The sequence below is a fragment of the Galleria mellonella genome, unplaced genomic scaffold, assembly GCF_026898425.1.
Source record: "Galleria mellonella isolate WM207_F2 unplaced genomic scaffold, CSIRO_AGI_GalMel_v1 utg38, whole genome shotgun sequence".
Classification (NCBI taxonomy): Eukaryota; Metazoa; Arthropoda; class Insecta; order Lepidoptera; family Pyralidae; genus Galleria; species Galleria mellonella.
Window position 1 is genome coordinate 7,944,559 of NW_026442090.1, and position 14,545 is coordinate 7,959,103.

The 14,545-nt window shown below is 30.7% G+C and overlaps 1 protein-coding gene across 6 annotated transcripts; it reads right to left on the bottom strand.

The window, feature by feature from the left end:
* Positions 1-3,697: 3,697 nt before the first annotated feature.
* On the bottom strand, positions 3,698-13,975 carry LOC113522974 (antichymotrypsin-2-like). Of its 6 annotated transcripts, none has more exons than XM_052897744.1 (9): positions 13,696-13,965; positions 13,339-13,439; positions 12,056-12,190; positions 11,564-11,770; positions 11,118-11,216; positions 10,165-10,305; positions 8,849-9,058; positions 7,233-7,377; positions 3,698-4,198 (listed from the first exon to the last, which is right to left on the bottom strand). In XM_052897744.1, exons 1-9 carry the CDS (start codon positions 13,718-13,720, stop codon positions 4,059-4,061), a joined length of 1,203 nt encoding a protein of 400 aa, XP_052753704.1. In that variant the 5' UTR covers positions 13,721-13,965; the 3' UTR covers positions 3,698-4,058. The 6 variants fall into 6 exon arrangements, with proteins under 6 accessions (XP_052753704.1, XP_052753705.1, XP_052753703.1 ...); XM_052897745.1 differs by having other exon boundaries at positions 4,108-5,078; positions 13,696-13,969; XM_052897743.1 differs by lacking the exon at positions 3,698-4,198 and adding an exon at positions 5,085-5,245 and having other exon boundaries at positions 13,696-13,970.
* Between the last annotated feature and the right edge of the window lie 570 nt (positions 13,976-14,545).

Consider the following 14,545-nt stretch of genomic DNA (forward strand, 5'->3'; position numbering starts at 1 on the left):
ATTGCTAGCAATTTTTAGTCTCCATTACTAACAATCTCTTTCCCCCTAGAAAAACATATTAGAATCCAAAGTCGCAGGGGGCGAGACTATCGCTATCACAAGGATTAATTTAGTTTGTTAGGTGCCTTCCGTCACCGGATAATAAATCAAGTTGTTAGTGTTTAGACTTCGGAATCTGTAAATTTATTACTAAGTCAAAACGTTCTTTATTATTTATTTCCCAAATTATTTATTTTAAAATCTTGAATGTTTGTGTACATTATTGATTTCTACAAGTATACTACCTCCGACGGATTGTACCCGCCAAGATCGTTCGTCATACACCTCTCAGGGTACCTTCTTTTCTACTAATCTACAAGAAAATTTAACAAACCTAGCTGCGTGGAGGAAAAAGCCATTGGTAGTAGGTAAAGGGAGTTAACAATCCCATTGTTTGCTAATTACTAGCATATTTGCTACAATATGTCCTATTTATTTATTTATTTATAAATTACTCACCACACTTACAGTTTTCCAAAACGTGTAGTGAGCCATAAGTTTATTTTACAAACTTAAAAATTTTGAACAACATTTTAAAAATATATTTATTTTGTCTTTAAATATATCAATATCTGGCTGCTGAGCAATCAGAGAATTGAGCAGAGAAATAGCCTGATAAGTAGGAGCAAACTGAGCAGTACAGGTGCGAACCGGCGGTGCCGATAGTAATCGACAAGCACGCAATCGCATGCAGCGTTGAGGAGCGTACAAAGAACCACGGCTAAGAGTTGCAGGATTGTCTATTCCGCCGCTGAGCAACCGATAATAGTACATCATCAAATTATTATCATCTATTAGGTCGACCTCCACGCGGTTGCCCCTGAAAACTATTGTGATTGATTTATTGTTGAATTAGTCACGATAGGTCTACTGACATGCTTCATCCTCACGTATAATTCCTCACTGGTACCCCGCCAGTGTATACCGTTAACGCAGGCAGGGTTACCAATTCATTACCATCCAATAAAAAACCCTAGAATGCGGCTAACTGAGAGCAGGCAACCCAAGTGCATTTTCTTATATTTTCGCTCATCTCTCACCCAATTAAACCAATTTCAATAAAAAGTTTTACGTATAAGTATTTTTTATTTCAGCGGCGAGATTTTGAACTATATAGACACGACTGTTTCCATCAGAGGAGCTATCAACGTTGCAAAGAGATAATAAACCCATTATCAACTCATATCTGTATCAGAGCGTATTGTTATTATATAAATCATTGGGCAGATAATACATACGTAAATAATAATAGATCACATTTGCAGATGCCGACCGATATTATATCGATAGATTCTATCAAATACTTACCTGAAAATAGGTTTTTCAACTTTTGTTCAGGATTCTTAAATGTATATTTGTCCATTCCTGATAGTCCTCGCATTATTCCAAGGACGAAATAAAGCATGATCGTAACAACCCAAATGTAATAACAAGTCTGCTTGTGCACCTCCGTTTCACTCGTGTTTCTACTGGAGCAGGATATGGCAGAGAAATTACAGAATTCGGAGGCGTAACACCTAATTCCTCAGAATCCCAACGCATAACTAAGGACATCACGAAATATACTGTGACACCTATGGTATGAGCATCACAGTGTATTTTATACTATGTGTGACTATTTAGGTCTCGGTTATCACCTTATAACCAGTACGCAGTACATCATACTAGGTCTACTGTTACAGACTGTCAACTCGTTTACCATTACAAGATACACAAAAATAATTTGAGACTGCAATTTCGTATGTCTATGAAATAATATTTTTTTAGATTACTTTGTTTAACATTTAACTATAATGACATATCAATTACACTATTTTCATCAAAGGGGCAGAATTGTACTAAAATATAGGTAGCATTCTGCTCCTTTTTCCGCGTGACCGGGATCTCTTGAATGACCGACCAAGATAAAAAGTAACCTGTCCCCTTCTTTATCACAAAATAATTAATTGAATATCATCCATTGTGATATTAAGATCTTAAAAAACAATAAATAAATTCATTTGGACTATGTGGAATTTTAAAACTTTTTGTTATTATGTAGGTAAGTATAATTATATTTTGGGTTAAATAGGTATGTAGTGTATTTAACGAAAAGTACTTGAAAGGAAAAACAGAATTACTTAAAAATATTTTATTTAATATTAAAAATCACATGTTAACCTGTAAACATTATTAATGACTTTATACATATACCCTCTTACTTATAAAAGCTAAAATAAATTTATTCGGTCCTTAAGTATGGTACTTATTAATAAATTAACGTGTACATACTAAATTAATATTTAATTACAGAGTAGAGCATGATTTTTATAAGTAAGGGGATAGTTTAAATGAGTAGGTGCAAATAATTTTTTAAAAGCATATCCACAGAGTAATATGGAATGATTTATATGTATAGTTACTTAATAGGTGGCTTAGTTTAAGAAATAAAGAAATGTCAATTTTTGTGCTAAGATGCTAAGAAGTGATAATAATGCTTATACATTCCCTGTATGAATAAAAAGATGATCTAAAAATATAGATAATATAAATGCAATACAGGCACATGGCAATGGCATTAATTAAAGTTACCTTTTCTATTTTATTTGGTTTAGATCAACTTTACTAAAACAGTCAATCGTCAATAGAAATGCTACAATTGAAATCAGAATGTTTTTGTCCCTCTATAAAATTAGGCATTTAGAAACTCGACATTCAACAATGAGTAACTTAAATGTTATTGATACCTGTAAACACAGCCATAAAGAGGGTAGTACTTTCTAAACCTTTCTTCAATAGTATTTTTTGCTTTTGACTCATTATAAGAAACAGGAATGGATGGTCAGCAGTAAAAAAGGAGTAAGCAATAGCACATAACATGACCAATTTGTCAACTACAAACAATAATGCGCTTAGTAAAGGAAAAATATATGTTAGATATCTTAGTAATGTTGGATGATGTCATCTGAACCAAAGACAATAAGAACAGTTCAGTAACCTACCTATGATTCATTTTTTAGAAGGCAATATTTAAATATTTTCAAAGGAACTCATTTTACCTATATGCATTATAGAAATAAACCCAGTATTAGGATATAGGTCACTGATTAGAAGGACAACTGCGTTCTTTCTACCTGCCTATGAGAGACCCAATTTGTTTCCAATATAATGAACTCAGTGCAGAAAATGATGAGTATTCCTAACTCAGACTAATAAAAAGGAACATCTTTTATTTTTTTTCATATTTTTTTACATATATAAATAGTAAGACACAAAAGACTATTTATAAAAGTTGCCTGCATGGTAACTTTTCTGTGTTTCGGCCGCGAAACTTTATGCTTCATGCACAAGGTTGCTTCTCGGTTTTAAATAAATTAAATATTTAATAATAATTTTAAAAGCTAGTAGTATTTAATCACACTAAACTGGTGCATGTATAAATAGGTTGATTCAGTGTAAATTAGACTACTCGGAATCCGTTAAGATATCTAGAGGAATATAACATTCACATTATTATGTGTATTTTATTTTTTTCTGCCTACCATTTTGTACGTGGATTATAGGCAGGCCAAGAGTCATTATTGAAGAGTACCGGATCGCAAAAACCTAATTAAAAGAATTTTTTTTTTTTACTTTTAACATATAATAGGTGCATTTATATGAAATAAAAGATCTAATGGACAAAATAGTATTTGTATTATGCTTCACAAATATAGTTATGTTAGTGAACACATATATACTGTATAAAAAAAATCTAGGAATCGAATACTGACAAACATTACTCTTAAATATAACAAATTATAAAATGTAGATACCGGCAAATAACTTAAAATCATTTTTGTATGACATGACCTGCACAGTAAATAACATTTTATATATAAAAGCGTATACTGTACAGACTTCCTTGGTTTGATTTAAGTTGTTTGCCGCCAACCATATAATGCAATATTAAACTCTTAAGAACATCAACAGTGAAAATATTAAGCCTTAAATTCAAACAGGTCAGCGAACTAAGCTTGTGATTGTGATTGAGAGAGCATTTATTCCTCCAAACCGAAGATTGTTGTATAAAAGAATGGAACATTATCGACAAAAATAACAGCCAAGAACGGTCGATCAGCGCAGAAGTTTGGTACTGGAGGCTCGTCTAACATGGCGGAGCACATCATCACACCCATCACTGAAATATATGTAATACACAATAATCCGATATAAATAATCATTCTGTTGTGATTACTAATTGATCTATCATTAGGATCTATCAATTATATACTGTTTTACGCTAAAACTTACAAGAAAAATGCTAGTAGGTACAACAAAAATACAACAAACACCTCAAGCTTACACGACACGAAATATGCACCAATTGTGATATTTTAAAGTAGCTACACAACTTGGCTAAAATTATATAATCAAAAATCCAATAACAGGTGTACATATCATATCCTCTTCTTATACTTAGATATAAAAATCATGCTACTTAGTAAATCTATACTATTATACCTAATTAGACATAATAACATCACATGGAGACAAAACTAATACTTTAAATATTAATTAGATACAGACCGAATAAATTTATAATACTTATACCCATATTAAACATTGGTCTTGGTTTTCTGATTTGACTAACAATGAAATAGTCTTCAACAGGATTAAAAAATATGCGCTTTCCAATTGTGAACGTGAAAGTAAGAGGAAGTTTACTCACAAAATGTATAGTGAAGTGAATTAAAGAAAATGCTGTGCATTGATTTATTACATTTTTCATAATACTCTATGTTTGCGATAATATATAATCAATTGTGAGATAATAGAATATGTATCTGCCTACTTATTAGTGTGCTTAGTATTATATTTAATCAAAAGTTATGGTGATTTTGTTGGAACAACATGTGAGGTTAGATTTCGATGACAATCCCGTGGCTTTTAATCTTTTCCTCGGTAGACACCGATGAAATACGTGGCGTGCTCGGAGCCGTTGAGGAGGTAGAGGAAGGGTCGATCGGCGCGGAACTCCGGGGACGGTGGACGTGCACACCGCATCATCACCACCATGCCTGCGCGGACATATAGCACTAAAGCTCGTCTCGCGGCCCCGGTGCCGAGGGCCGGTAGCTCGCCACCAGCGTCACGTGGCGGTCAACCAGCACACACCATAGAGCCGGCCGGGTGGCCGCAAACACTTGCACGCTGGCCAACGAGCGGCGAACACGCACCGAGCCAGCTGTCCACGCACGTGCACGCACACAAATACATAGCCCATTGACAATCCACGATCGTACTTTGTATAAGTACCGTTCCCAAAAGAATGTCCCTTAATATCAAGCAAAACCACAACATGCATCCCCGAGTGTAACATACACACTTATTTACATACATGTTAATAAATGAGAACAAAAAATTCTATTTAAAGCGAAAAAGTGAGGTCTCTAACAAGTATGAACAATTTTGAATTACAATAATATTAAAACAAGAAAACAGATTACTAGCTTTCGTAGTGAGAAAAATAACATTTAAATTAATAAATTCTTGAGACCCCGAGAAATATGCACATTCCATAATTTATTAATATTCACTGGAAATATGAAAACGTGAAAATAATTAAAATAAAAAATGCCATTATAATGTATGTAGACTAGTTAGTGGGTATATTTTTTATCTATCTTCAATGTTTGCAGTTGAATAACTCGAATAATTTTATAATAATGGGATAATGATTTTAATTTGCAGGAAAATTCATTAACTTTACTACTTCCAAAATCTACATGTATTTCTATTTCATTAAAAAGAACACTTCTAGTTGGCATATCAAGATATCATAGTGACTTAAAATATACAACAGATTTTATGTCACTAAAACTAAAATCAGTTTGGCGCAGTCATTTTTGCGTGATGCCGGAACAAATACAGACATAAACAAAAATTCTAAAAAATATTATTTTAGCTTCTATTGGTCTAATTAAGACTTCCCAAATATTTTTTTAACATCTTCTATGTGTAAATATCGTTTAGTTACAGTTTTATTATATTAGTAAGATATATATCTACAGCGTAGATTTCAAAAATATTTCCGTTTTATAGCAGTCGTTATGTAAATTCTTTTAGTAAGTAGCCTTGTATTTAGTGTTAATTTTTATGGGGGGGGGGGGGAGGTAATAATGTCTTCTTGTTTTAAAGAATAATAAATGAATAGAATGACAAGAACCCTATGACGCAATTGTTCACCACTTAATTATTAATTAGGTATATTAGTTATTAAACACCCAACACAATACCCACACAATATATGGAAGCATAATAAAATTATCCTTATCATACAAAGAATTGGACCCCTGCACCAATATTATACCATGCTATAACCATTCAAGTACACTTATGCAGAAATCTTTACATTGTATTAGTAAATGAAAGAACAGGTACAAGGCGCCCGCTAATGTCTCTAATTTTCAAATCATATTGTCCAATATTTTCGCCAGTTAGGTGAATAAAGTTAGAATATGCTCACGAATTCGACAAAGATAAATTAGCTAGTCAAATATAAGGCATGAGAATCTTATATTCAAAAACTAGAAACATTCTTTTTCTAAACTACCTATTATAAAAAAAGTATATCAGGCACAATAAATATAGCAATTGATGCCTTTTAAATTTTAGTTTTTCGAACTCTCTTATGTATTATACACTTTATTCTTGTTAATATAATAAGAAATGTCCTATTCATTCGCTTCAAAAACGTTACAAACTACATTTTTCAAGAAATAACAAGTAGAAAGCTACAGTTTTAAATTGAGCTCTAATTTAATAAAAAAAAAGTCGTCTGAACTTATTGGACCAGTTAAGTTCCTTGCTAAAAATAGCAATAGCACTATGGCTTATTTTTTACAGCTTTTCATTTTGCCTAACTATATGTTTCAAGATCTATTCAATAGTAAGAAATAATAATATTTAGTAGTAGTTCGAAATTTGTCTTCATTACTACGAGCTATAATATATAGGCTTCAAATACTACGAGCGATAAACAGTCATTTTCATGCATAAAGATGTTGTTCTTAGAAGGTGGCTTTAAAGTAGAATAACAAAAAGACAAACATAACAATTAGAACAAATAAAAAGAAGGATTTAAAATAAAAGAACAATGCGAAAATAACGATAAAATTTAAATCCACCTTAATGAACAGCACTAATTTAAATTTGGAAAAACTCTAACTTACCGGTCGCGGCTGCAGCTTCAGCGCCCTCTTCATTAACTTCAATAAATGCCTTCTGAATAGCTTTGGATACGTAAAGTGGTTCAGGTGCGTTTAATACTTTAGTTAATCCTGAATTTTGTTGGTTGAAGATTTGTTTAATTCCAAGCTTTAAAAAATAAACAGTTGAATATAGCATCATATTAAAATCATTCATCATACTTATCACAAGTTGGAGTTTTTAACTTAGAGCATTTACAATAAAATGATAGGTATGTGTAATGAAATAAAGTGTGGGTATGTGGTGGCGCAGGTGATAAGATCGTACGTTATAAGGTGATCAATTTCAATTGTTATATTTTATGTTACGTTATTTTTATACGAATATTCAGTATTATTTACTTTTAGACTCACATAAATTTAGATCTCTTTGATCACTACATAACAAACGAGTGTGGTGAGTCAATAAAAAAAAACTATTCTGAAAAGTTGCAATAAACAATTTTAAAATGACATAATTTTTTTTTACTATTACACAAACCGCTGGTTCTCTAGCTAGGATAACCTGTATCATAAGCAACCAGACTAGGAATGTCTGGGTATACAACTCCAATCATCTAGACCCAAGCTAATTCAGAAAAGTTATATATATATATATATATATATATATATATATATATATATATATATATATATATATATATATATATATATATATATATGTGTGTGTCATATATATAATGTTATTATTAATGTTATAATTATCATTAATGTTAGAGGGATGGGCAGCAGCGTCCCTCTTAAAACATCACCAAAAGCCTAACTGCGGTTGCCAACACGCCTGCTAAGCGTGACAACTACTGGCAAAACTCCTTTATGAGAGAGACCTATGTTCAGTAAAGGACAGTTAACGGCTGATATGATGATACTCATTATTACCCATACAAATTCAATATATATTGGATTATTTAAAATCGAACTAAAAATCGTTACGACTATTGCTCTAAATATAAATAAAGATATCATGATTCATGCAAATAGCTGCGTCTCTGAATAATATGCAGCATTTGATTCGTTCAAAGATATTTTTGTAAATCTCAGGGTTATCTCGACTAGTCTGGCCGACAATAATTATTAGGTACTAAGACGAAATCTTTAGAAAACTCCATTAAAACAAAATTTCCATTCCATTTTAACTTCATAAAAAAAAGGATAATTTTCCTCACACAAACTAGTGGAATTTTTATCAGTGAAGAAAATTGCGTTGAAAAAAATAAATATCAACTTCCTGATTACCAACTTGTTAGTACGTATAATGTAGAAAATTTAATGTTAGGTGATGGAAAGATTTGTTTGGTTAATTTAGGTTAACGTTTTAAACATGCGCCAATGTTAACAAGTTTATTTTGTATATCATACAAGATTATTTTACACTTCTGAAATTGATTCTACAGCTAAATCTATTTGAAAAATTTAACATATCGTAAAATATGTTACTTATAGTCCAAACTAGTGTTTACTACTAAAAAAAAGAAAAAAAGAAACAAAACCTAAAAAAAAGAACTGTATCTGATTGTGTGTGACTGATTGTAAATGCTCTAAAAGTGTAAACGTTTTAATTAATGAACCAACAGCTTTACCTTTGGTAAGAGAGTATTTAAATCGATTTCAGTTTCAATTTTAAACTTCGGCAATGTGACTCGCACTTTAGTAGAGTACATTTGATTGACGTCCTTCAACAGATCATAACCATCCGCTAACTTCTGCAGTAATCCACCTAAACCCTCAATTTCATTTGGGAGCACAACCAGCATACTTGCCTCGTTGCCAACATAATTCATTTTCAATAACTAAAACAAGCAAATAATCACATTACAATAATAATATTATGGCAAACAATTGGTCATAGCCCAAGCCTTGATGTCGATGAGCAGTTACTATATTATATACAGCTAGGACCTTAGATTATAAAGTAAGTTCTACTACGTTTATAATTAGGACGTGGTATGCTACCTCTGACTCAGGTGCCGTCAATATGATGCTCTGCGGTAGGCCGATTTCCTGTCACGTAGACCACACGCATGACGAGTACTAGATATTCTAGTGGACATCAACATGAAACCGATTGAAACATTCTGACGTCGGTCGACAGATGTATAAAATATGTACCTATGCCTATCAAATACGGATGAAGAGGGGAGTGGAGATTGGTAGTTATGGAGATGTAGCAGTTCCATTGCTAACAATATACTCTGTTAGGTCTACCTCTATGCGGTTCTTCCTGGAAACCATCTTGGTTAATTCTTGTCGAATTCGTCACGATGGGCTAACTGTCTAATTTGATCCTCAAATTTCATTCTTCACTGGTGTCTCGTCAGCATATACCGGTAGCGCGGACAGGGTTACCATTTCATCTTCACCAATTAAAAAAATATGGATGATGCTAAAAACTACTAACATTGTAATACGAGTGACTATCGAAATGCACGGTACAAATGGTAATTATTGTGGATAATTTATAAAGTCTATTGAAATTCAACTGGACATTTCGTTAATATCTCAGTTTTGAAAATTAATATGCACATACATATAAAGATAGGCAGACACGCATAGTGGCTATATATAACAAATATATATCACTGAAAACTATATATCAATAAAAACAGTTTATCTGATGTGCCATTCAAGCGTGTGGTAATGAGCACATATTTAGAAATACAGATGGCCTCAACAATATACAATTTATGGATAAGACTGGATTAGAATAGTTTTAGACAAATGCAATAATTGCAGTAACAATAATAAAAATAACTTAATGGAATGAGAAACAATAACAATTACTAAGTAGATGCTTTTTTACGTAAAATTGCTACTGCGCTGGCCGCATGCTCTTATTTATTGGGACCTATAATAAAGCTATAATTTATATAGTATTGAATAAACTAATATATCTTACCTGAGCCTGCAAGCCTTCACTTTCTCCATACCAAAACGTATCTTCTCTAAACATCATAGGCACATTTATTTTAGTATTATTATTCACGTTAAAAGGTTGATCCGATGTAAGATGTTTTTCAAATTGTTTCTCCCACGTTCCCTAAAGGCATGTCATCAATTTCCATCATTTATATTATACAAAAATATACAAGCGGTGTCATGTAAACTAAGCATTTCCTTTAATGAATTAAAATATATAAAAATGAGTTGGCAATTCACAGAAAAAATAATGAATTTGTGATAACTATTAGCTTTTACATAATTTTAACTATGACTAATAAGAACTGATAATTATGTGCCTTAAATAAAGAATGTATATTGATATAAAAATTATTTGATGTGATACTTTTCTATTAACTAGCTTCTACCCGCAATTTCCTACGCGTGGATTTTGGTAGTAGACAACCACTTCTAGATGGCGTATTAAAATAAAACATACTCCAGATTTTAAGTTAGACCTTCAGAAACACAACTATGAAAACCGTAATCAATTTGCTGAGGAGGTTTTTTCGTGATGAGAAAACAAAAATACAGACAGAAAGACAGACAAAAATTTCAAAAACGATTATTTTGGTTTCTATTGCTCTTGATAAGCTCCCTAATATAATATTTTCTTAATTAAATAAAAATAAAAATTTTTACACACACAATCTAGTAACTATTGTTATGATATACTATAGTGTAGTTTTTTATTTTTATTTCCTTCTAAATTTTATAATTACTCTAGCCACGACATATTTATATCGCTAAGTCAGTGAAAACCTGTTATTGGCTTTTTATATGGATAATTTGTTATTGTTTTAAGCTATAAATTGTAAGCTGTTGGTTGTCCAATAAATAAATTAATTAATTATCACTCATGTACCTACAGATATAGTTTACAATTTTTTTATAATAATATAAAATAAACACCTTGAAATACAAAGCGTTAACAAGAACAAGCCTGGTGTCGCTGTTAAGGCTGTCGGAGGATAATAGATCTTTAATTTTCTTATTTGTTTTATCTTCCACCTGAAATTAATGATTGATTTTAAATAAATTAACAATAATACATATTTGAATTCAATTTAACATAAAAAAATCAAGATTGAATATAAAACTCAGCTTATTTCTTGATAAAATTAGTATACGATTAATACTTTAATTACAAAAAGAATCATCAAAACCAGAAAATAATAGTAAATAACAGTTTTTTTTTTATATTATGCAATACTTTCGTATTGCACAATATACAAAAAAATACAATTGAATTAGGAACCTCTTTCATTTGTAAATTACGTGAAAAGCAATAAAACTAGAATTATTCACATTAATATTGTACAACAACAGTGTAAACATATAATTATCACATATTTTACCCATTGATTTATGTGAGTAGCAGCCGCAGCACCATTACTGAAGTTTATTTTTTCAATGCCAGCATCAAACACTGTAATAGCATCTTTCTTGAGTTCAGGAACTAGGTCATAATCACCTTCCATAATGTACACATTATTGGCAACATTCAATGTTACACCTTTAATTGATTTCAATTTCGAGGATACTGATGAGAAAGATGAACGAATCTAGAAATCATTGGTAGGTTATTTCTCTTTAATTATTGACCCAAAATTTAATAATATCATTAATAGTTTAAATCATATTAAAAAATATCTTTCACATTCATATTTAAATTTACAAGAATGCAAAATTGAATAAATTATATATTTGCGAGTATAGAAACTTTATAATTATTTGTCATATTTGATATCTAAACTCTTTTATACAAAGTAGTAACTGTAGTAATAAGTTTTAATACAAAACAGGAATCTTTAAAAATTTAAAATAAATAAAATGTAGAGAATACATACTGAATCATCGTCTGGAATTCCCAGTGAAGTAAGAAGTTCAGAGTGTGCAGTATCGGAGGTACCCAGAGCTAAGAGTGCTAACAAATACTCCGCCGACAGAGGTGATGATATAACACTCGCATTCTTATTAAGCTCCTACAAACAATTACATAAAAATTTTAAAGTCTAAAAATTAATAAATTTCATACATGGTTTGTTTATGTTATTCATACTCTATTATAATTTTTTTTATATTCATATAACATGCTCTTGGTAAAATACAATGTTTTGAATAGTTAAAATTTATAAAATTTTAAAAGGTGTGATTTTGACATGAGTAATAAAGTGTGTGTGAACATGAGAAATTAGTCTATTATGAGCTGCTAAGGCCTGAATATACCATTAATACTAATTGCTACCAACAACAAATGATTGATTTAAAGCATTATATTTAAAATAACCAGAATATGAAATGACCAGAAAAGGCAACATAAAGCAATTTTTCTTCAGGGGCTCCCTGTGTGATGGGGCATTATGCCCACACAGCAAAATGAATAAGGGGCATGATTAGGGGGTTTAGTTGGAAAATACTGGTGTGTAGCTTATTCTCCAAACTTGGCTATATCTGATTGTGATCTATTTGATTCACTGGCATGTCCCAGTGAATTGAATAGAACCTCTAGTTCTTATAAAAATGTAAGAAAATGTCTTAATAACTAGTTTATTTGAGAAGAACAATTTTTTTGGCATGGCATTAAAAAAACTGTAAGGCACTGATGTGCTATGAGCACATGTGGGATATGACAGTCATTTTCAAATAATAGATGTGTAATTATTATAACAAATTTCTGGTTTCAAACTATTTCACCTGATGCACCCCTTATGTTACTGACTATAATAAGTTACAGCAACCATTTACCATCAGACAGGAAGCTTATTCGCCATCTTTATAGTATTAAAAATATACCTAATCCAAATTAAATATAAGCTAACATAGCTAATGATTCATTTTGAGGTAGGTGAAAAATATTATAGAGGGTAGATTTGTTTTTTTTTTTTTTTAATATTATTTATAGAAATATATTCACAAATATAAAAATTACTTAAAAATTAAAGTTTCTAGATAATTTCTATTACAACTAAATACATACTTCATTTATCTACGTAAACTGCTTATACTATTGAATTTGATTTTTTATCATATCTATGTAACATACCTATGAAATTAAGTGCATGTAGGTGTGTATTAAATAGTAAAACATATTTAATTACTTATGTTTCCCAACAAAATAATAAGTACTCACATTACAGAACTTGGCAGAAAATTTAATTATTTCTCTTGATAAACCTTGGGCGTCCATGTCCGTTGAAGAAAACCTTACTTGTATCACTAAAAAGAGTAGAACTGAAACAGATGTAAATTTAGCTTAAAATTACTTTTTTTAAGGAAAATTATTGAAAATTGGGAGTAATTCGAAAAATTGTCGATGACATCACCTACCGGCTAACGATTACTTACTAGCCGATTATTGTGCGGTGCGATGCAAACACTGCCTATGCTTGGAATGGGTGAATCAGTCGAATTTCAAGGTCATTTTTTACAAACGTCAATATAATAGGTACATAAAACAATTCATAAATAGAAGCGCACGTGCACTTACCCAACGTATAGATAGTAGTCCGCATCGATAGATAAGTAACACTATGAACTGAACAATCGTAATGATAAAATTATTTTAGTAGGTAGGTTAAAATTCCAATCTATATAATCACTGATAGATATTTCAAGTTACCAATGAAACATTAGTATCTTATCATTAACTTTTATAATTTGCTACATAATTTGAATGTGTATTCTAAAATGTAATTAAATAAGCAGGAAACAAAATGACAAAAAAATATTGAAAATAACAGAAATCAATTTACAATCAAATGCTTATTTTGATTCGCAATTTTTTTTTGTAAACAAATTAATGTCAATGTCACAATGACAATAATAGTATTCATGCATTTTAAATGAGAAAGGCAAAGGAAGTAAGCTTTACAGCTTGATCTTCACTAGAAATTTTGTATTTTCATGTTTAATATCTTAATACTACAGACATACAATAATGAAGCAGACAAAGCATAAGATATTTCTCTTTTGCCCGCTACTACAGTAAATCCAAGAGCATTGCAGTAAACACAATGGTTGCGTAAATGTGTGGGTTATAAATGTTTTTATTTATTTGGTTTTTATTTATTTATTTTCTTTTTATCAATACGAAGTTTGTGATAGTCATATATTAAATCATTTATCAGTGTTCAATATTAATTATGTACAATAAAGATTTTGCAATACAATACAATTTATTCACTCATAATTTTTTTTGTTATAAACTTAAGTTTTATTTTAAAATTTAAGTTTACAACCACAAGTTACAAGCCACAGTGTTTCTTGCCCATTCTTCTCAATTGAAATTGCATTCTGAACTGGGCGATAGTTTCATAAAAACAATGACTATTCAAAAA